Raw genomic sequence first — 21,811 nt, 5'->3', positions numbered from 1 at the left:
ATCTTGCCAATGCATGTGACTGCCAATAAACTAGTAAAAAAGGCATAAATGGTACACCTCACCCTTCCTCCCACACAAAAAAACCCACTACCAGGAAAAAAAGCAACCATATAGTGAGTTCGTATTATTATGCACAACAGGACACTAAATACCCATTGGTCAAATATCTCACATATACAGGTAAGTGTAAGTAAAAACCTCTTTTATGTGTACAAATAACTTTAATGAGAACATTATTTAATACAAATATGTAAACAGACTTCATACTTTTCTGCTCCTTGTAGTATCCACTCAGTTCTCAGTTTTGTCATTCATTTGACAAATTAAATCAGGCAAAAAAATATATACAATCACATAAAAAGAATCACGTTGTCACACTTGAACACACAGCAGTGGTCAAAAATAATGAAATGTAAACTGGACCCCATGATTTAATGCAAAACACATCCTGTACAGAAAAGTTTCAGGCTTCTAACTTCACTGAATCCAGGACTAAATGTTCTTTATATTCCTCAGCTTCTCCCAAATCTTTTTCACTTTCTAACATCTGCCAAAGAACGGTATATGCAGCTTCCAACCTGTGCTGGCAAACAAGGCTTATCACCTGGGATTCTCGCAGAATTTCTGCCTGCTTTTTAATGGCATCATTTTCACCATCTTCAGCTCTCATTTTTTTCTTTCCTTCTTGTTGTTTTGCTTCTTTTTCATGCATCACTTTTTCTCTGACCAACTGGTTCATCACAGGAGTCTTAATTTGTCTCACGACAGGATCAGCCATGGTCCCCCAAGCGCCATGAGAAGGGTGGGACAGAGAGCCAGGGTAACCATGAAGGAGGCGGCTGTCAGTCCTCAGTTCTTTTCAACAAACCATGCATTTCCTCACAGCACCCTCCTATATGTAAATTAGTGTAATTAATTAACTAATACACAAGAACAACTACAGTCTTACCACCTGTCTTGTAAGGAATAAAAAATTTGGTGAAAAACACTGAAAAATTGCCTCAGGCTATTAAACTGTTTTGGTTTTTAGCTTTCAAACATCTATTTATAGTAAAGGAATACCAGCTAATACAGCATCACTCATGAAAGTGTGGCTGTGGATTTTGCAGGTCTTCCTTATCTGTAATAAAGGATCAAAACTATGACTTTTATACTCCTCCCTTAACCTAGAAAGTTGAAATTTAAAAAAACACATGGAGATTTAGCAAAATACAAATCTTTCAACATTAAAACACTGCTCACATGGAAAAAATTTTTTCATGTAAAAGACCCTGAGACATCATGTATCAATCATGATTCAAAAAACAGTACTTCTTAAAGTGCTTTTCAATTAATATAAAATGGCATCTCAGCAATAACAAAAAATCACTGGTAGCTGGATTACTAAAGGAAAGAGTTGTGATGATGTGTACAAATTGTGCAGTGTCCAAAAATACTATAAAAATTCAATAGCTGTTTATTTAAATAATAACCTAATTACTTGATCAAAATTAATAAGTAGCACTAACTCATGAGTGAATAGAGCTGATTACATTTGTTGGGCTATAGCTAAATATTTGTATTTCTGGATACTCAGCAAGCTATACTTAAACACATTTTATTAATTTAAAAAACTCCCAACAGTCTACACTTGCATTTCTGATCTTCAAATAAACAGTTTTAAAACTTGGATGGATTCTTTTTTTTTGAGACAGATTCTCACTCTGTCACATAGGCTGGAGTGCAGTGGCAAGATCTCGGCTCACTGCAACCTCCACCTCCTGGGTTCAAACAGTTCTCTTGCCTCAGCCTCACGAGTAGCTGGGACTACAGGCATGCACCACCACATCTGGCTAATTTTTTTGCATTTTAAGTAGAGACGAGGTTTCACCATGTTGGCCCGGCTGGTCTTGAACTCCTCCTGACCTCAAGTGATCCACCCACCTCGGCCTCCTAAAGTGCTGGGATTACAGGCATGAGCCACCGCACCAGGCCTAAAACTTGGATGAATCCTTTTTTTTTTTCCCTTTGAGACAGAGTCTTGCCTTGTTGCCCAGGCTGGATTGCGGTGGCACGATCTCGGCTCACTGTAACTTCCATCTCCTGGGTTCAAGCAATTCTCTGCCTCAGCCTCCCAAGTAGCTGGGATTATAGGTGCCTGCCACCACGTCCGGCTAATTTTTGTATTTTTAGTAGAGACGGGGGTTTCACCATCTTGGCCAGACTGGTCTTGAACTCCTGACCTCGTGATCCACCCGCCTCGGCCTCCCAAAGTGCTGGGATTACAGGTGTGAGCCACTGCGCCCAGCACATTCTTAACTACTAGAAAGAGTTGTAGGAGGCCTGGAGCGGTGGCTTACGCCTGTAATCCCAGCACTTTGGGTGGCCGAGGCAGGTGGAGCACCTGAGGTTGGGAGTTTGAGACCAGCCTGACCAATATGGAGAAATCCCATCTCTACTAAAAATACAAAATTAGCAGGGCGTGGTGGCACATATGCCTGTAATCCCAGCTACTCGGGAGGCTGAGGCAGGAGAATCGCTTGAACCCGGGAGGCAGAGGTTGCAGTGAGATGAAATCAAGCCATTGCACTCCAGCCTGGGCAATAAGAGCGAAACTCTGTCTCAAAAAAAAAAAAAAAAAAAAAAACCGTAAGACTTGTAGACACCTTTTAACATTTGAAAATAAAATTTTTTAATGAACATTCTTAAGGGAGCACTAACATGTACCTACTGATCAAATTACTTTGCACATATTATATAGCTTAAGCCAACATCACAAATTCAGTTTAGGTTTGGGGAGGTGATAACACAGACACAAGAAATAACAGATGTGTGATCTAGGATGACAAGGCTAATGATAAAATTTAAATGTCTCTACTATTTAAACCAAAGGTACCAGAAGATTCATAACTTAAAATAACTAGAAAAATTTACAGGCCAGGCGCAGTGGCTCACACATATAATCCCAGCACTTTGGGAGGCCGAGGCGGGTGATTGACGAGGTCAGGAGTTCAAGACCCACCTGACTAACATGGTGAAACCCCATCTCTACCAAAAACACAAAATTAACTGGGCGTGGTGGCGCATGCCTGTAATCCCAGTTACTTGGGAGGCTGAAGCAGGAGAATCACTTGAACCCAGGAGAGGGAAATTGCAGTGAGCTGAGATCGCGCCACTGCACTACAGCCTAGGCAACAAGTGCAAAACTCCGTCTCGAAAAAAAAAAAAAGGAAAAGAAAAAGAAAAATTTACGAACGGCCAGGCGCTGTGGCTCACGCTTGTAATCCCAACACTTTGGGAGGCCAACACGGGTGGATCATGAGGTCAGGAGATTGAGACCATCCTGGCCAACATAGCGAAACCCAGCCGCTACTAACAAATACAAAAATTAGCTGGGCGTGGTGGTGCATGCCTGTAATCCCAGCTACTCAGGAGGCTGAGGCAGGAGAATCACTTGAACCAGGGAATCAGAGGTTGCAGTGAGCCGAGATCGCACCACTGCACTCCAGCATGGCGAAAGAGCGAGACTCCATCTCAAAAAAAAAAAAAAACACAAAGAAAAATTTACATACATTGAACATTATACAAAAGTAAAAAATGATTCAAAATATATCAACACTAAAATGGCATTAGGACCAGTGCACAAAACTGTTGACTGCAGTAACATGATAATTTCCATTTCAATTATTCCTTAAAGCTTTATAAGAAGTATTTGAAAGGCAAATCTTTTAAAGAATTTAACTGCTACTTGAACGTTTATACATTTTAAAACTTAGAAAGCATAACTAAAATTTCATGATACTAATTAAATTCTAGTTTTTTAAAAAAACCAATCTTTACATGTCACAGTTTAAACAAATGAGCAGTTACTGTTAAAATTCTATGTGTTTGGCTGGGTGCGGTGGCTCATGCCTGTAATCCCAGCACTTTGGGAGGCCAAGGCAGGCGGATCACCTGAGGTCAGGTGTTTGAGACCAGCCTGGTCCGACATGGTGAAACCCCGTCTCTACTAAAAATACAAAAATTAGCCAGGTGTAGTGGCACGCGCCTGTAATCCCAGCTACATGGGAGGCTGAGGCAGGAGAATTGCTTGAACCTGGGAGGCAGAGGTTGCAGTGAGCCAAGGTAGTGTCACTGCATTCTAGCCCGGCCAATAGAGCAAGACTCCATCTCAAAAAAAAAAATTCTATGTGTTCGTTTTTAAAAGTTAAAGGTTATAATTTCAATGTAAACTATAGCTTTAATAAGGTCATTTTGTTTTCTTTAACAACTTCTTATGCAACAGATTTTTTTTTTCTTTTTTTCTTTTTTTGCCTTCAGAGGAAGGTATCACTATTACTCAGGCTGGAGTGCAGGGGTGCAATCATAGCTCACTGCAGCCTCAAACTCCTAGGCTCAAGAGATGCTACTGAATAGCTGGGACTACAGGCATGAGCCACCATGCCCAGCTAATTTTTAGAGACAGGTCTCACTATATTGCTCAGCCTGGTCTCAAACTCTTGGCCTCAAGTGATCCTCCTGCCTCAGCCTTCGAAGTTGCTAGGATTACAGGCGTGAGCCATCACAACTGCCTTTTTATGTACCAAGGTTTTAAAATCACCTTTCAAAAGAAAATATTTTGAAGAAATATATGCCTTAAAAAAATTTACAAAACCAGGTATAGTCAGTTTCATATGTTCCCAGGATTACAGAGTGGAATACAACCTTCTATTTACTTAGTTTAAGTTTTACTTAGTTTAAGTTAATAAACTATGAAGCTTCCAAACGTAAAAGGATCTACTGAGTTCCAAGTCAAAACTAAATGGGAAAATAGAAAAATAATAAAATTAAAACAAAAAGATCTACATTCTTTAACCTAGTAATTAGACTTCTAAGAGACAATACATCTATCAACAGATATAACCAAAAGGTAACAGATAAACAAACCATGGCATTTATGATGTAAGCACTAAACATGTTTGTAAAAATTACTTTAAAACTAATACAACTGTGGAGAAAAGCAGATTACAGAACCATATAAAAATGAGCACTTAAAAAAAAAAAAAAAAAAAGGCCAGGCGCGGTGGCTCACACCTGTAATCCCAGCACTTTGAGAGGCCAAGGTGGGCAGATCATGAGGTCAGGAGTTTAAGACCAGACTGGCCAACATGGTGAAACCTCATCTCCACTAAAAATACAAAAATTAGCCAGGCGTGGTGGCGCGTGCCTGTAATCCCAGCTACTTGGGAGGCTGAGGCAGGAGAATCGCTTTAACCCTGGAGGAGTTGCAGTGAGCTGAGACCACGCCACTGCACTCCAGCCTGGCAACAGAGCCAGACTCCGTCTCAAAAAAAAAAAAAAAAAAAAAAAAAAAAAAAAAAAAAAACACTTTTTTTGCTTTTGACCTATTTAAGAAGTCCTAAATAAACTGTAGTGCATCCAGAAAATGAAACATTACTGAGTGCTAAAATGAGTTATCAAGCCATAAAAAGACATAGAAAGAACTTAAATGCATATTACTAAGTGAAAGAAGCTAAGCTGAAAAGGCTACATACTGTTTGATTCTAACTCTGTGACACTTTGGAAAAGACAAAAAGATCAGTGGTTGGTGGGGAGGGTATAAACAAGCAGAACAGAGAGGATTTTTAGGGCAGTAAAATTATTCTGTACGATATTATAACCATAGATACATGTCATTTTACATTTGACAAAACCCACAGAATGTACAACATCAAGAGTGAACCCTAATGTAAAGTATGAACTTTGGGTGACAATAATGTCAATTTAGGTTCATCAATTCTAACAAATGTGCCATTCTGTTGTAGGATGATGACACTGGGAAAGCTCTACCTGTACCAGGGCAAGGAGTAAGTTACGGGAACTGTACTTTCTGCTAAATTTTGCTCCGAACCTAAAACTACTCTAAGAAAATCAAGTAGTTAGTTTTTGAGACAGGGTCCCGCTCTGATCCCCAGGCTGGAGTGCAGTGGCACAATCACAGCTCACTGTAGTCTCGACCTCCAGGGCTCAATCAATCCTCCCGCCTCAGCCTTCTGAGTAGCTGGGACTACAGGCACATGCCAACACACCCAGCTAGTTTTTTCTATTAATATTCTTAGTAGACATAGAGTTTCACCATGTTGCCTAGGCTGGTCTTGAACTCCTGGGCTTAAGCAATTCACCTGCCTCAGCCTCCCAAAGTGCTTCAGGTTTCAGGCATGAGCTACGCACACACACCCGGCCGAAAATTAAGTATTTAAAAGGGAAAAAGAAAAGGTACGAAGGAGGATATGGTTAAAAAAAAAAAAAAAAGTTCACAAACAAGTGAACCAAAACATTACCAGAGAACACCTAGTTGTTGAGATTACAGATTACTTTTTTCACGATGATCTAAATGTTCCAAATGTATTATAACAAAGTTACATTAAAGCCCAAATAAACATCTGAAACTACTCCTGGACTGCTCAGTGTATTCCAATAATCTGCCCATCCCCTCATGTGCCAACAGCCAATATCATATTTTTGTAAATTACTTTTTTCTTTTTTTTTTTTTTGAGACAGAGTCTTGCTCTGTCACCCAGGCTGAAGTGCAATGGCGCGATCTTGGCTCACTGCAACCTCCACTTCCCAGGTTCAAGCAATTCTCCCGCCTCAGCCTCCCAAGTAGCTAGAATTATAGGCACCCGCCACCACACCCAGCTAATTTTTTGTATTTTTAGTAGAGATGGGGTTTCGCCACGTTGGCCAGGCTGATCTCGAACTCCTGACCTCAGGTGATCCACCTGCCTCAGCCTCCCACAGTGCTAGGATTACAGACGTGAGCCACTGCGCCTGGCATTACCTTTAATAATATTTTTCTTCATGGTATGGTAAGTTCCCCAGTCACCTTTGCTCTTCCTTTTTAAAACTTTGCTTCTGCTCATGCCTGTAATCCCAGCACTTTGGGAGGCCAAGGCTGGCGGATCACTTGAGGTCAGGAGTTTGAGACCAGACTGGCCAACATGGTGAAAACCCGTCTCTACTAAAAATATAAAAATTAGCTGGGCATGGTGGTGGGCACCTGTAATCCCAGCTATTCGGGAGGCTGAGGTGGGATAATCGCTTGAACCTAGGAGGCAGAGGTTGCAGTGAGCCTGGGCAACAGAGTGAGGCTCTGTCTCAAAAAAACAAGTCTACATACTTCCTCAAAGGAATAAGTTAAGATTTTGCATGTATATAACAATTACAGGAAGCTATAAAAATGAACATTCAGAGGACAAAAAAAAAAAAAGGAAGGGAAGGAGGATGGGAGGGAGAAAATAAATACCTGGAAATTCAAAATAAATGGAAATTTAAAATGAAGGTTGAAAAATAAATGAAACTTCCCAGAGAACTAGTCCAAGAGATCTAATATCTGAGTAACTGCTTCAAAGAGAAGAGAAAAAAGAGGAGAATTACCAATAAACCTACGAGAAGTGATGGACGCGAGTGGCCATATTAAAAATGCCCAATGAGTACACAGTACAATGGATGAAAACAGATTTATACTAAGGTGTATTATTGTGAAATAGGGACAAGAAAAAGAGTCTACAAATTCTAAGGAGTGAGGGTGAGAGAGGAACAGGTCACACTAAAAAATTTTTAGCTACCAGAATAATTTCAGACTCATCAGCAGCTACAACAGAAGTCCACCATGAAACTTGACTTCAGAATCATCAAAAATTTTTTTACTATGTACTTTTTCTCAAAAAACTGCTGGAGATGTGGCCCACCAACGTGAGACAAGAAACCAAATAACAGGAAGATAAAGGGCACAGCAAATGGAAGAGTGGAACACAAAAGTCAAATGAAAGAATCAGGCCGGGCGCGGTGGCTCACGCCTGTAATCCCAGCACTTTGGGAGGCCGAGGCGGGCGGATCACGAGGTCAGGAGATCGAGACCATCCTGGCTAACACGGTGAAATCCCGTCTCTACTTAAAATACAAAAAATTAGCCGGGCGAGGTGGCAGGCGCCTGTAGTCCCAGCTACGCAGGAGGCTGAGGCAGGAGAATGGTGTGAACCCCAGGGGGCAGAGCCTGCAGTGAGCCGAGATCGCGCCACTGCACTCCAGCCTGGATGAAAGAGTGAGACTCCGTCTCAAAAAAAAAAAAGAAAAAAAAAAAAAAAAGAAAGAAAGAATCAAGAACATGGTAAAAGGAGATCCAGGGAAGACAAATGTTTACCATATATAAATGGCAACAGTCCAGATTGGAGCAATGTGATTCAGGTGAATGTGACGGGAGCAATGCGATTTAATGGCTGTTATGATTAAAATGCCTATTATTCTACCTTTTCTAAACACATACACACAAAAAACCCAAATGCTCAAGTGTCCGGTCCAGACTTTTATCTCTACTTAACTCTGCTTGACCACGTGTTCATGAAGTTCCTCTTCTCTCCTTTATGACCTGCTAACTGCATTAGGTAACTTCATACCAGAAGAGTTCAGTTTAATCCAATCTTAAAACAAGATACACAGCAGCATATTCCCAAAGACCACTCTCTTACTGGAGATTTTTTGCCTGGCCCACAAAACAGCCTCACCAGATAACAACTATAAATCCTATGTTTCCCATGTTCATGTTCATGCCCACTGGTTTCCCCAAAAAGGGCTCTAGTAGAAATTCTAGGAAGCTGAAGCCAAAGTATAAACCAAAAACTGTGTGCAGATTATCATTTTTTATGAGCGTTCATCCAATAGTGGCAATACCATCTTTCCCTTAAACATCTAGCTTTTCAGTTTTTTCAAAACTAAACAACACCCAGCTGAAAGATACATACATGAGAGGTTAATGTAGAAAAAACAAAAAGCAAGGGAATGCTTGACTCAAAAGTCAGAAAAGAAGATGGAGGAGGGGCCAAAGACACAAGAATGTGATCACAGAGTATTAAAAAAGCTGAAATGCTGCTATAGTGTCCTAGGTCATGGTACATGGGTCTTCAGTTTACTACTCTAAAACCTGGCCAGGCATGATGGCTCACACCTGTAATCACAGCACTTTGGGAGGCCAAGGCAGTAGGACTGCTTGAGCCCAGGAGTTTGAGACCAGCCTGGCCAACATGATGAAACTCCGTTTTTACTAAAAATACAAAAATTAGCCAGACGTGGTGGCGCACACCTGTATTCCCAGCTACTCGGGATGCTGAGGCAGGATGATCGCTTGAAAGTGGGAGGCGGAGGTTGCAGTAAGCAGAGAACAAGTCACTGCACTCCAGTCTGGGCAACAGTGAGACCCTGTCTCAAAAAAATTTTTTTTTGCCAGGCATGGTGGCTCATGCCTGTAATCTCAGAACTTTGGGAGGCCAAAGCAGGTGGATTACCTGAAATCAGGAGTTTGAGACCAGCCTGGCCAACATGATGAAACCCCATCTCTACTAAAAACACAATTAGCTGGACGTGGTGGCAGGCGCCTGTAATCCAGCTAGTCAGGAGGCTGAGGCAGGAGAATCGCTTGAACCCAGGATGCGGAGGTTGCAGTGAGCTGAGATTGTGTCACTGCACTCCAGTCTGGGCAACAGCAAAGCTCCGTCTCGGAAAAAAAAAAAAAAAAAAAGAAAGAAAAAAAATTAAAGATAAAAGAAAACTTACATACCTATTTTATACTTTGTTTTTACATATAAACATTTCATTATTTTGAAAAAGGGAGGAGCACTAAAAAAAAAAAAAATTGTAGCCTGAAAACCAACTATAGTTGCAAAAGTGTTTTATCTGACCAACAGGGTTTAAAATTTTTCAATTTGTTGTCAAAACATCTACTTTATAGATATATTATCTCGTGTATGGAATGATACAGGGAAAAGTTTATTCATCCCAATAATGTTTGAAATAGCAAATGGTTGGAAATGACCTAAATATTAATATAGAAATAATTATGTTAAAACCATATAGTGTAATATATATCATCAGAAAAAAGAAGTGAAAACTGTATGTGTTGATATGTAATGCTCTACAAGACATATTAAGTGAAAAAACACAATGTGCCAGAAGAGTGCACATAGCTGGCTACTATTTACTTTTTATAAATATACATATTTGCTGTATATGCACAAATCTCTATTAAAAGTTAAACAATTGACAATGCTGGTTGCCTCCAGGTCATCTGCCTGGATAGAGATCAGCTTCAGTATCAGCTTCAGGAGACTGTGTACTTTTGCAAAAAACTTGAGTTTTGAACAATGTAAAGTACTGTCTATTTACACACACATTTTAAAAACTAGTAAAAAGGCTGGGTGTGGTGGCTCATGCCTGTAATCCCAGCACTTCGAGAGGCTGAGGCAGGCAGATCATGAGGTCAAGAGATCAAGATCATCCTAGCCAACATGGCGAAATGCTGTCTCTACTAAAAACACAAAAATTAGTTGGCAGTGGTGGCGCACACCTGTAGTCCCAGCTACTCAGGAGGCTGAGGCAGGAGTCACCTGAACTCAGGAGGTGGAGGTTGCAGTGACCTGAGATCGTGCCACTGCACTCCAGCCTGACAACAGAGTGAGACTCCATCTCAAAACAAAAACAAAAAGACTAGCAAAAAAGAAAAAAAATTAACCCACAGAACACTTCTAATTCTATACAAGAGTAAATAACTATCTTTCAAAGTTTAAAATACAGAGCGACAAGCTTTTCTGGGATAGAATAATGTATCTAACCAAACTGGACATATCCAGTTATACCTTATAAAGTTGAACTAAATACAATATGTATACATAGATTTGCACACACCAGAATTTCTAGATTCTTTGTTTTTTTTTTTTGAGATGGAGTCTTGCTCTATCACCCAGGCTGGCGTGCGGTGGTGCAATCTTGGCTCACTGCAACCTCTGCCTCCCAGGTTCAAGTGATTCTCCTGTCTCAGCCTCCCGAGTAGCTGGGACTACAGGCACGTGCCACCACACCCAGCTAATTTTTGTATTTTTAGTAGAGATGGGGTTTCACCATGTTGGCCAGGCTGGTCTCAAACTCCTGACCTCAAGTGATCCACCTGCCACAGCCTCCCAAAGTGCTGGGATTACAGGCATGAGCCACCATGCCCGGCCAGAATTTCTAGCTTCTGAGGCCATACTGCACAATTTGGTAGCCATTACCTACATGTGGTTAATTATTAATATTAAATAAAGTTTAAAATTTATTTCCTTGGTTGCACAAGCCACAATATCCAAATGCTCAATTACCATGTACAGCCAGTGGCTACTGTATTGGACAGTAAAAAAGACCCTTTCCATTATCTCACAAAGTTCTCCTGGATAGCCTTTTTCTAGTAGAATCCTCAAAAAACTGTAACCGGGCAATTTCGAAAGGGGAATGAGGTGGTTGGGGAAGATAGGCAGGAGATAGGTTTTCCACAATAGACAGAACTTAGCCTGTGCCAGATAATGTCTTTAATATGATTCATGCTAATTCAATCCTTGTTGTACTTCACTATAATTGGTTTCCTTTGTAAACCTATGTATTTTATGTAATACATGTTAAAACATTTTTTTTCTTTTCTTTTTTTTTTGAGACAGAGTTTCACTCTTGTTGCCCAGGCCGGATGCAATGGCACCATCTCGGCTCACTGCAACCTCCACATCACAGGTTCAAGCAATTCTCTTGCCTCAGCCTTAGCTGGGACTACAGGCACCCACGAACACGCTCAGCTAATTTTTGTATTTTTAGTAAAGATGACGTTTCATCATTTTGGCCAGGCTGGTCTCGAACTCCTGACCTCAGGTGATTCACCCGTCTCAGCCTCCCAAAGTATTGGGTTTACAAGCATGAACCACTGTGCCTGGCCTACATTTTAAAACACTCTAAGATAGGGGCTATAGGCTTTACCAAATTGTTATTTTGGACCATGAATATGTAACTAAGTCAAAGAAAAAAAAACAAAAAATAAAGAAAAGCTAAATATCATGATCTATAAACCAACATCCAAAAGAGATTTTACAATCCACAACGTGGGGCCGGGCGCGGTGGCTCACGCCTGTAATCCCAGCACTTTGGGAGGCCGAGGCGGGCGGATCACGAGGTCAAGAGATCGAGACCATCCTGGCTAGCACAGTGAAACCCTGTCTCTACTAAAAATACAAAAAAATTAGCCGGGCGTGGTGGCAGGCGCCTGTAGTCCCAGCTATTCGGGAGGCTGAGGCAGGAGAATGGCGTGAACCCGGGAGGCGGAGCTCGCAGTGAGCAGACATCGAGCCACTGCACTCCAGCCTGGATGACAGAGCCAGACTCCATCTCCAAAAAAAAAAAAATCCACAACATGGTAACAAAGTGTACAAGTTCAAATGAAAAAAATTTAACCCTCCTAATCCCACCATCCATAAACCATCTGGCATATTCTTTCAGTTAGAATTTTACACTTATTTGTGTACCTATGCATCAGTATCAACCCTAACATACAAGTTTTACTGAAGGATGGACTTTAGTTTTGGTTGAATTTGTTCCTCTTTTTACACAAGATAGTAATAAAGCTTGAGACTCAGGTTTGAGTTCTCTCTCACTTATGTTAAATATGAGTTCTATAAAAATAACTTGCCTTGCTAAAACTTAAAAAAAAAAAAATTTATATTCAAGTGCTATTCCTTTTGTGGCACCAAAACTTTATATGTAGCACTTAAAGAACTACGTGACCGTGGTAGAAAGTTAAAAATCACTTGAAATATGAATTCCTCACCTATAAAGTATTCATTTATTCATTAGAAAAAGAACTATAAGAAAAAATGTACATTTCACATATCAATTAAAATATCAAACTTTCTTGCCTTAGTTAATACTTCTGACCAGATTTTGTGCCAGCATAGGCTACTGCCCCATAAGAAGTTTCATGGCAATATTAATATGTTGACATGTATGTAGACATATATATCAAAATTAGTTACAATATTTTTTTCTGTGCTCTGCTCACTACAATGACAGTAATGGAGTGCAATGGCATCATCTCGGCTCACTGCAACCTCCACCTCCCAGGTTCAAGCAATTCTCTTGCCTCAGTCTCCCGAGTAGCTGGAACTACAGGTACCCGCCATCACGCTTGGCTAATTCTTGTATTTTCATTTTTTATTTATTTTTATTTTTTTGAGACGGAGTCTCGCTCTGTCGCCCAGGCTGGAGTGCAGTGGTGCAATCTCAGCTCACTGCAAGCTCCGCCTCCCGGGTTCACGCCATTCTCCTGCCTCAGCCTCCCAAGTAGCTGGGACTACAGGTGCCTGCCACCACGCCCGGCTAATTTTTTGTATTTTAAGTAGAGTCTGGGTTTCACCATATTAGCCAGGATGGTCTCGATCTCCTGACCTTGTGATCCGCCCGCCTCGGCCTCCCAAAGTGCTGGGATTACAGGTGTGAGCCACCGCGCCCGGCTAATTTTGTATTTTTGTAGAGATAACAATGACAGTAATGAGCAGAGCACAGAAAAAAAATTACAACTAATTTCTGTATAGCATTTTGTAGTAACAAGCTTAAAATACACCAAGAAACATGTATGTGTACATTTTATCTTAAACTTTTTCAAAACAACTGTTTTACCCTTTGCCAGACCTAGCATCAAAATTACTAAAAGTACTGAGGTAGTTAAGTCTAGAATAAATCCAAAATTCACAAACTTTTAAAAATGTACTAAAACTTTTTTCACTAGCAAAGTATTTTAACTGGGAAATCATACGAACTAGCAAATGCCAGAAATCAAATTAGAAAGGGGGAGAAGGTTAAGCGTCCATCCGCTTTCTTTAGAAATCTATCCACAAAGTTCTCAATTAGTTACTAAAACACGATTGGTGTAATTGCTTGGTTTGGTCCTCAAGATTATATATTTTTGTTATCTAACATTGTAATATAACAGGGCCTAAAAATAAATGTCCACGCATTTTATTTTATAGCTGTAGCAAAACATATACTAAGCTTATCAAAATTCACCTCCCCTTCTGAAGTCACCTAAGCAAAGCACATTACATGCCTACTGGAAAGACAGTGCAGAATATACACTCTGCACTTTGGCTGCTTTAATTTAAACTCCACCCCACCACTTATTAGCTGTGTGATCTTGGAGCTAGTCACACAATGTTACTTCATCTGTACTGTTAAGAATTAAATGAGTTGGCTGGGCGCGGTGGCTCACGCTTGTAATCCCAGCACTTTGGGAGGCCGAGGCGGGCGGATCACGAGGTCAGGAGATCGAGACCACGGTGAAACCCCGTCTCTACTAAAAATACAAAAAGTTAGCCGGGCGTGGTGGCGGGCGCCTGTAGTCCCAGCTACTCGGAGAGGCTGAGGCAGGAGAATGGCGTGAACCCGGGAGGCGGAGCTTGCAGTGAGCCGAGATTGCGCCACTGCACTCCAGCCTGGGCGACAGAGCGAGACTCCGTCTCAAAAAAAAAAAAAAGAATTAAATGAGTTAATATATGTAAAGCATTCAGTGTGGTACTTAACATAGAATAAGTGCTATGTGTAGCAATTACAAATAACGATCTTTCTACACTAAAAATAGCTGTTACAAACAAGGTATGTTTGTTAAGATTTTTTTTTAGTTGCTTACAACTATAAATCCATATCCTTAATTCCATATCCCTATAAATCCAATGCTGGTAAGATTTGTAATGATTCCACAGAAACTTACTGAATATAGTGTGACTAAACTTCATTTTCCTATTGTTTGTTTCTTTTTTTTTTTGAGACGGAGTTTCAGTCTTGTTGCCCAGGCTGGAGTGCAAAGGCAGATCTCAGCTCACCGCAACCTCCACCTCCCAAGTTCAAACGATTCTTCTGCCTCAGCCTCCCAAGAAGCTGGGATTACAGGCATGTGCCACCATACCCAGCTAATTTTGTAATTTTGTTAAGTAAAGACACGGTTTCTCCATGCTGGTCAGGCTGGTCTCGAACTCCCGACCTCAGGTGATCCGCCCACCTCGGCCTCCCAAAGTGCTGGGATTACAGGTGTGAGCCACCACGCCCAGCCCATTTTCCTATTGTTTCTTTGGAATAATGTATCAAAAATTCCAACTGGGGAAAGAAAAAAAAAAAAAACCACTTATATTTCTGACCACATTCTGAGGTTCCAGAAGTGCCCAGAAATGACTATTAGTATTTTAGATACAAAAAAAAAAAAAAAAAATCTTTTTTTTTTTTTTTTTTTGGTGAGACAGGGTCTCTTTCTGTCACCCAGGCTGGAGTGCAGTGGTGTGATCACAGCTTACTGCAGCTTTGACCTCCCAGGCTCAAGGGATCCTCCCATTTCAGCCTCCTGAGTGGCTAGGACACAGGTGTGCACCACCATATTCAGCTAATTTTTTAATTTTTTGGAGAGACAGGGTCTCACCATGTTGGCCAGGCTGGTCTCAAACTCCGGGCTCAAGTGATCCTCCTGCCTTTGTCTCCCAAAGCCTCGGATTACACATGTGAGCCACCAAGCCCAGCCCCTTTCTTTTTCTGGAGACATGATTAGGGACTTTTGAAGGAACACTAGCGATTTTTATGGCAGGGATAGGAGTGGGAAGAACATCTGAGGATTGTGAATCACAGGCTTTGCATTTCTTGCTAATGGCTAAGGATTGATAATTAAAAAGCAGCAATGTGAATTTCCTAGAAAAGAGGGAAAATAGTATGTAAATGCATGGGTATACGTGAGTATAAAACATTCATGGAATGTCAACTTTAGTCCCTTACAGTTGACAAACTGTCACCTTTGAATACTGCATTTAAAAATTGAAATCACTGTAAGATATCTTATTCTGACTTTCAGCTGACTTAGAAATTTCAGTCTTCAAGATCACTCAGATATTAAAATGAGACTATAACCCATGCTCATTTCCACTTCTCAAAAAAGTCTCTATGACTAAGACGGTGCAACTCACCAGTACTAATAGATTAAGGAAACTTCTTTTATTTATTTATTTTTTTGAGATGGAGTCTTGCTCTGTCACCCAGGTTGGAGTGCAGCGGCACAATCTCAGCTCATTACAACCTCCGCCTCCCGGGTTCAAGAGCTTCTCCTGCCTCAGCCTCCTGAGTACCTGGGATTACAAGCACGCATCACCACGCCCGGCTACGTTTTGTATTTTTAGTAGAGATGGGGTTTCACCATGTTGATCAGGCTGGTCTCAAACTACTGACCTGGTGATCTACCCGCCTTGGCCTCCCAAAGTGCTGCGATTACAGGTGTGAGCGACCGCACCTGGCCCATATTCTTAACTTTATGTAAATTAAACAATATCTTACTTAAATGTTTTTTGCCTACAGTTTTCTGTCCAAACTAGAGTAAGCTTACATAATTCATTTTGCATATTATCCCTTCTGCAACTTCTGTGTATAAACTGTCTCTACATTGAATTTCTCTAAGTCTAATAATCATGCTCATTAACTCATTATAAAATGAAGAGTGAAATTTGTTTCCGTTTTTTTTTTTTTTTTTTCTTTTTGATGGAGTCTTGCTCTGTCGCCCAGGCCGAAGTACAGTGGTACCATCTCGGTTCACTGCAACCTCCGCCTCTAGGTTCAAGCGATTCTCCTGCCTTGGCCTCCCCAGTAGCTGGGATTACAGGCACCTGCCACAACGCCTGGCTAGTTTTTGTATTTTTAATAGAGACAGGGTTTCACCATGTTGGCCAGGCTGGTCTTGAACATCTGACCTCAAGTGATTCCCACCCGCCTCGGCCTCCCAGAGTGCTGAGATTACAGGCGTGAGCCACCGAACTCAGCAAGTATATTTTTTTCTTTTAATTGAAAAAATCTGGAATATGAACACCAGAGCCAAATTTACGTGAATTATTGAGGAACTCTGATATAGTGGGTTCTTTCATTAAGCAAAAAGCCCGCTAATTTGCACAGTCTGGTTGGCGTTCAATTGTTCATTAATATGAATTATATAGCACAACATATATTTGTCAATATGTATTTAAGCCTTAATTACTCTTATTAATAAGCTGTGTAGTACAGAGCACGTTTCCAAAGTATAAAAAAGGAAGCATTAAATCAGCTGATTGTCCAAGTTGATTCACTTATGAAATTAGTGTGGTTTTAAAAAATTCAAGAGCTACAATGTAAAAACAAGTAAAATTATATACTTTCAGTTAAGCTAAAGAAACCAAAATTAATCTCTTACCTCAAAAGGAACTACAAGTCAAAAAAATTTTTTTTAATTCTAATAATGAAGGATGTAGAATGAAGATAAAGCTACAAAGAAACACGACACACTGGAGGTAAGACGGCCTTGCCATTTTCACAGACTAATGTTAAACCTAATTTTGACCCAGCCACAATTCAAATGCCAATAGAGTAACATCAGAGTACTGTTTGCCCTAATGTTCAAATTTTTGCCAAATTATCCGTTAAGAGGTAAAATGTTTCCCTTAATTTTCCCTTTCAAGCTTCTCAACAAATTTAATATTTGTGGGCCACATCTTCAGGTAACTCAACTCATACAAAGAGAAAACCACACAATAATATCAAACTGAAAATGATACTTTATGTAATGTCCATAGACAAAAATCATCCAGATACCTATGAATGATGGGATAAGCAGGAAAAGCCCATGGCTCTTTTTAAGTGTTTATGATAATGCACAGCAGAAAACCATTATGGAAGCTCACAAACTAGCTGAAGTAAGAAAAAACATGACTTTAGCAGCCTTCAGCAGGGGTATCTCAAGTACGATCCAATTCTAATCAGTTGCTTCAAAAAAAAATCCAGGCCAGGCTCGGTGGCTCACGCCTGTAACCCAACATATTGAGAGGCCAAGGTGGGAGGACCACTTGAGTCCAGGAGTTTGAGACCAGCCTGGGTAACCATCGCGCGATTCCACCTCTACAAAAAGTTTAAAAATTATCTGGCGTGGTGGCCCGCGCCTGTAGTGCTTGCTACACCAGAGGCTGAGATGGGAGCATCTCTTGAGCCCAGGAGTTTGAGGCTGCAGTGAGCTATGATCGCGCCACTGCACTCCAGCCCCAGCAACAGAGCAAGATCCTACACCCCATACACACAAAATCCAACTATTTAAAACTGTCAAAAATAATTCTACATAACTAGCCTGTGCACAAGGGTATATTAAAAGCGCTAAAAATTTTCAGGCCGGGTGTGGTGGCTCACACCTGTAATCCCAGCACTTTGGGAGGCCAAGACGCGCAGATCACCTGAGGTCGGGAGTTGAAGACCAGCCTGACCAACATGGAGAAACCCCATCTCTACTAAAAGTACAAAATTAGCCGGGCGTGGTGGCACATGCCTGTAATCCCAGCCACTCGGGAGGCTGAGGCAAGAGAATCGCTTGAACCCAGGAGGCGGAGGTTGCGGTGAGCCAAGATCGTGCCATTGCACTCCAGCCTGGGCAACAAGAGTGAAAGTCAGTATCGAAAAAAACTCATTTCTCACTAAAACTAAACACTTCGATACTATTTTACATATATTCTCAAAATACTTTAGTTTCCACCTTCACACACTTTGTTTTTAGGTTCCCCTACTCCCTAAATCTAAACATAACATCCAAATCTCCCAAAGTCTGCACCAGAACAAATACTGTATCACCGACCACATCCCTAGGAATTAAGTTCCTTAAGGGTTTACATTCAACAAGTCACATATTGTATAACTTTGTATCCTAAAGAACACTTGGTACAACACCCTGGATATATCAGGAGCTATTAATATTTACTAACTCAAAATATAGTCCTTCATCACTTTGCAGTTCTGTTCTGTGCTGCTGAAACAAAACTGCATAAACTGCAAAACTCAAGGGACCTAAATGTGACAGAAACCTCACAGAATTCCTTATTGTTTTATAGTTTACAGTCTTGTAGCCTTGCCCCTATTACCAGATGTAATGCTTTCTACTGACACTAGTATAAGTGGGGCAGGAACAGATCTAGACAAAAGTGGACATCAGAACCTGTCAAAGGGGTTTAAAATGTATATTTTACATACTTATCCTTCATTAATGTTATATAACATTAATGTCCTAAAGTCAGTTAGCTATAGCAACAACTTATGAGTTTTTCAGTCAATTTAATTCCCAGGAACATAAATGAAAACTGATGCCAATAAAAAAACAAGTAAGCAAGCAGAGAAGTTGCCTTGAATTCTGACAAGGTAAGGATAGTTTACATCAACGCAATGAAAAATAAGCCTTTGTGTAGTCTATAAGAGTTTTTGAAATAGTTTTATAAAAGTCTTTAAAAGTGCCGGGTGCGGTGGCTCATGCCTATAATCCCACCAATTTGGGAGGCTGAGGCGGGAGGATCACTTGAGGTCAGGAGTTTCAGACCAGCCTGGCCAGCATGGTGAAACCCCGTCTCTACTAAAAATACAAAAATTAGCAGGGCACGGTGGTGCGCACCTGTAATCCCAGCTACTGAGGAGGCTGAAGCAGGAGAATCGCTTGAACCCAGGAGGCGGAGGTTGCAGTGAGCCAAGATCACGCCACTGCACTCCGGCCTGGGCGACAGAGCAAGACTCCATCTCAAAAAAAAAAAAAAAAAAAAAAAAAAAAAAAAGTCTTTTTAAAAGTCAAAGCAAACTGGTAAACCATTAGCAAAACCACGAGCTACCATGAAAAGAGACACAAAAGTATCTGGCAACCAAGGGCTAGAGCTGGTTCCAGAGTGTGAAAGGTTTCCTGATTGCTAATAAACTCCATTATGCACACAAGATATCTTCACTTAGCTGTGTCATCTCTAAAAAGGCAACAGGGCCCAGAAGTTTCAGTGAGCCAGTCCTGGCAAACCCAAATTATGAAAAATATACCCTCTGCTTAAAGATTAACTACAAACCTACCCTGGGACTAGCTTGCTTCAGTTAAGTTTAAAATGGTGCCTAAATTGAAATGAAAGTCTGTAGCACAGATAAAGAGAAAAAAAAAGTCAAATGGAAAAGTAAATTTAAAAGTTTCTATTTCCAATAAACTGCGTCTCAGAAATCTTCCAGGTGATAAAGACTGGAAGAACAGAGGGATCGAGACCCATTCGCATTCTCTGAGGCGTGCGCACTGCGCGGAAAGGATGAATGAATGGAAGACGGGCGCATGTGAAATGCAGCAGGTCCGGCCGGCAAGCCGACCGGCTACAGCGATCTGTAGGCCTCGCTCCTCCCCCTTCCCTCCTCCATGACAGCCCAGTCCCAAGCATGGAGGGGCGAGGACAATGTGATACCCCTTCTCACCACCACCATCTCTCATTCTACTTGGAGAGCTTCACCGTGACACACGAGTGTTCCTTCCCACCCCAAACCTTTCTCGCCTCCGCTGGCGCAAACACCAGCAACTCTCCCGCGCGCCGGATTAACAGGCGCTCGCCCGTCTCAACTCCCCTAAGCGAGGTCGAAGCTCCTCCGCGCGTGCCGCGGCACCACTCCCGCCTAACCAACCCTCCGGCAACACTCGCCCACCAGCTCCCCAGTCCACCGGTCTAAGGAAGACGTGCGCGCGCCCCGCACCCGAGCCCCGGGGTTGGGGCTCTGCAAGGAGGGAAAGGCTGCCCCAGGGCTCCCTCCTCCATCTCACTCCAGGCCGGCTCGCCGCCCACCCTGCCTGCGGATCCCAGCGCTCGCTGGGAGCCGGCCCCGCGCCTTCCTATCACGACGACACCATCCCCACACACCTAGCCCAGAACCCCAGCTACCCTCCACCCTGTAGACACCTCGCGGTTCCGCAGGAGGCGCCACGCCGCCCCTCCCCCACACCGCTCCCCCAGTTCTCGGGCCCCCACCAGAAAGTGTGCGCTACACGCCGCCTCGGCCAGCCTCCGGGACGTCCCCACTTGTCCGCGGGAGGTCAGGTCCAATATGAGGGGGAGGGGGCGGCAAGGGGTACAGTGCGCGCCGGGAACGCCGTCCCGCGGAGTCCCCCAGTCAGAAGGGAGACGGAGCGCGGAGACCCGTGGGGGTGGGGGCCAAAGGCAATACTCACCGGTTCGACAGTCGCCATCTTAGATCGATCTGATCGCACAACCGCTCCAGAAGGGGGGGGTAAGAGGAAAAAAATGAGATTCAAACCGGATTGGCCAGCTACTGGCCACGTGACGGATGTGTCCGTTTGGCCTTGGCAGCGCCTGCGCAAGACTGCGGCTGCGTGAGTAACGAGAGGCTTCTGGGAAGTGGAGTCTCTCCCCCACCTTTTTTTTTTTTTTTTTTTTTAAGGCAAAGAAATTTTTTTTTAAAAAGGACTGGTCACGTGGCCGATGGGTAGGGTGCGAGGTTCTCAACGCGGCGGACACTCGCTTGCTGGAGGGTGGTTTCAGTCCTCTGCTCTTCCGCCTAGATAGCTGCGGTCACACTTACTGCCAGGCAAGCCTACTGTGCCGTTTGTCGCCCTGTCCTCCCATCTTCCCCGGAAGGTTGGGAACTGCAGGCTCAGCACACACAATAAGGCTTCATTTGCTTAGTTGAGGTCCCAGGACAAGTTGCCTGTGTGTTTATTTAGTTTTCTTTTGATCTCCCACCATTTTCTCTTAGTTTCAAAAAGAGGCGGCGATGCAGAGTCGTTTAGGCAATCAACCCTCCCACGTCCCCTGGCTCAGCTAATGCTGGTGGTCATTTGTTGCCATTTCTGCGAAAGGGGACGGACGGAACCGCCCGCAGTACCCGCTTGCCACCGGCTGGACGAGGGGGAGGGACGACAGCTTTTACTGTCCCAAATCCTGAGATTAAGACCTCAGGGCTAAATCTTGCGTGGCGGTAAAAATTATTTGGAAGTTCTGTGCAACCGTTCCAATATTCTGCTTTTACGTGCGCGGAAATAGCCTAAGTCCAGGTGCCAGCCGGGGAAGCCACTCCGGGCCCCGCTGACTAAGCCCTGGACTGATGGTCTGGAGTCGTTAGGCCGGGTCAACTATGACTCTTGACGTTGACTCATTCTCCTTAGGCGAGTGACTTAATCGCT

General features: G+C 42.4%; 1 protein-coding gene across 10 annotated transcripts in view; it reads right to left on the bottom strand.

The window, feature by feature from the left end:
- The window catches only part of EIF4E (eukaryotic translation initiation factor 4E), a 52,039-nt gene that overhangs the window by 30,158 nt on the left and 70 nt on the right, over positions 1-21,811 (bottom strand). The window contains exons 1-3 of one of the 10 annotated variants that reach the window (XM_063610221.1): positions 20,320-20,489; positions 19,711-19,767; positions 605-892 (exon numbers count right to left, since the gene is read on the bottom strand). The exons of 1 other annotated variant lie outside the window; for it this stretch is intronic. In XM_063610221.1, coding sequence (XP_063466291.1) covers positions 605-778 — 174 coding nt within the window. In that variant the 5' untranslated portion in view covers positions 779-892; positions 19,711-19,767; positions 20,320-20,489. Of the gene's footprint in view, positions 1-604; positions 893-19,710; positions 19,768-20,319; positions 20,604-20,839; positions 21,708-21,811 lie in introns of those variants that run through there. 8 more of the 10 variants (XM_063610223.1, XM_055296939.2, XM_063610222.1 and 5 more) reach the window with 8 other exon arrangements.

The sequence above is a fragment of the Symphalangus syndactylus genome, chromosome 10 (assembly GCF_028878055.3).
Source record: "Symphalangus syndactylus isolate Jambi chromosome 10, NHGRI_mSymSyn1-v2.1_pri, whole genome shotgun sequence".
NCBI classification, from domain to species: domain Eukaryota; kingdom Metazoa; phylum Chordata; class Mammalia; order Primates; family Hylobatidae; genus Symphalangus; species Symphalangus syndactylus.
The sequence above is the reverse complement of the archived record's forward strand: the minus strand, read 5'-3'. Positions and strand labels throughout refer to the sequence as shown.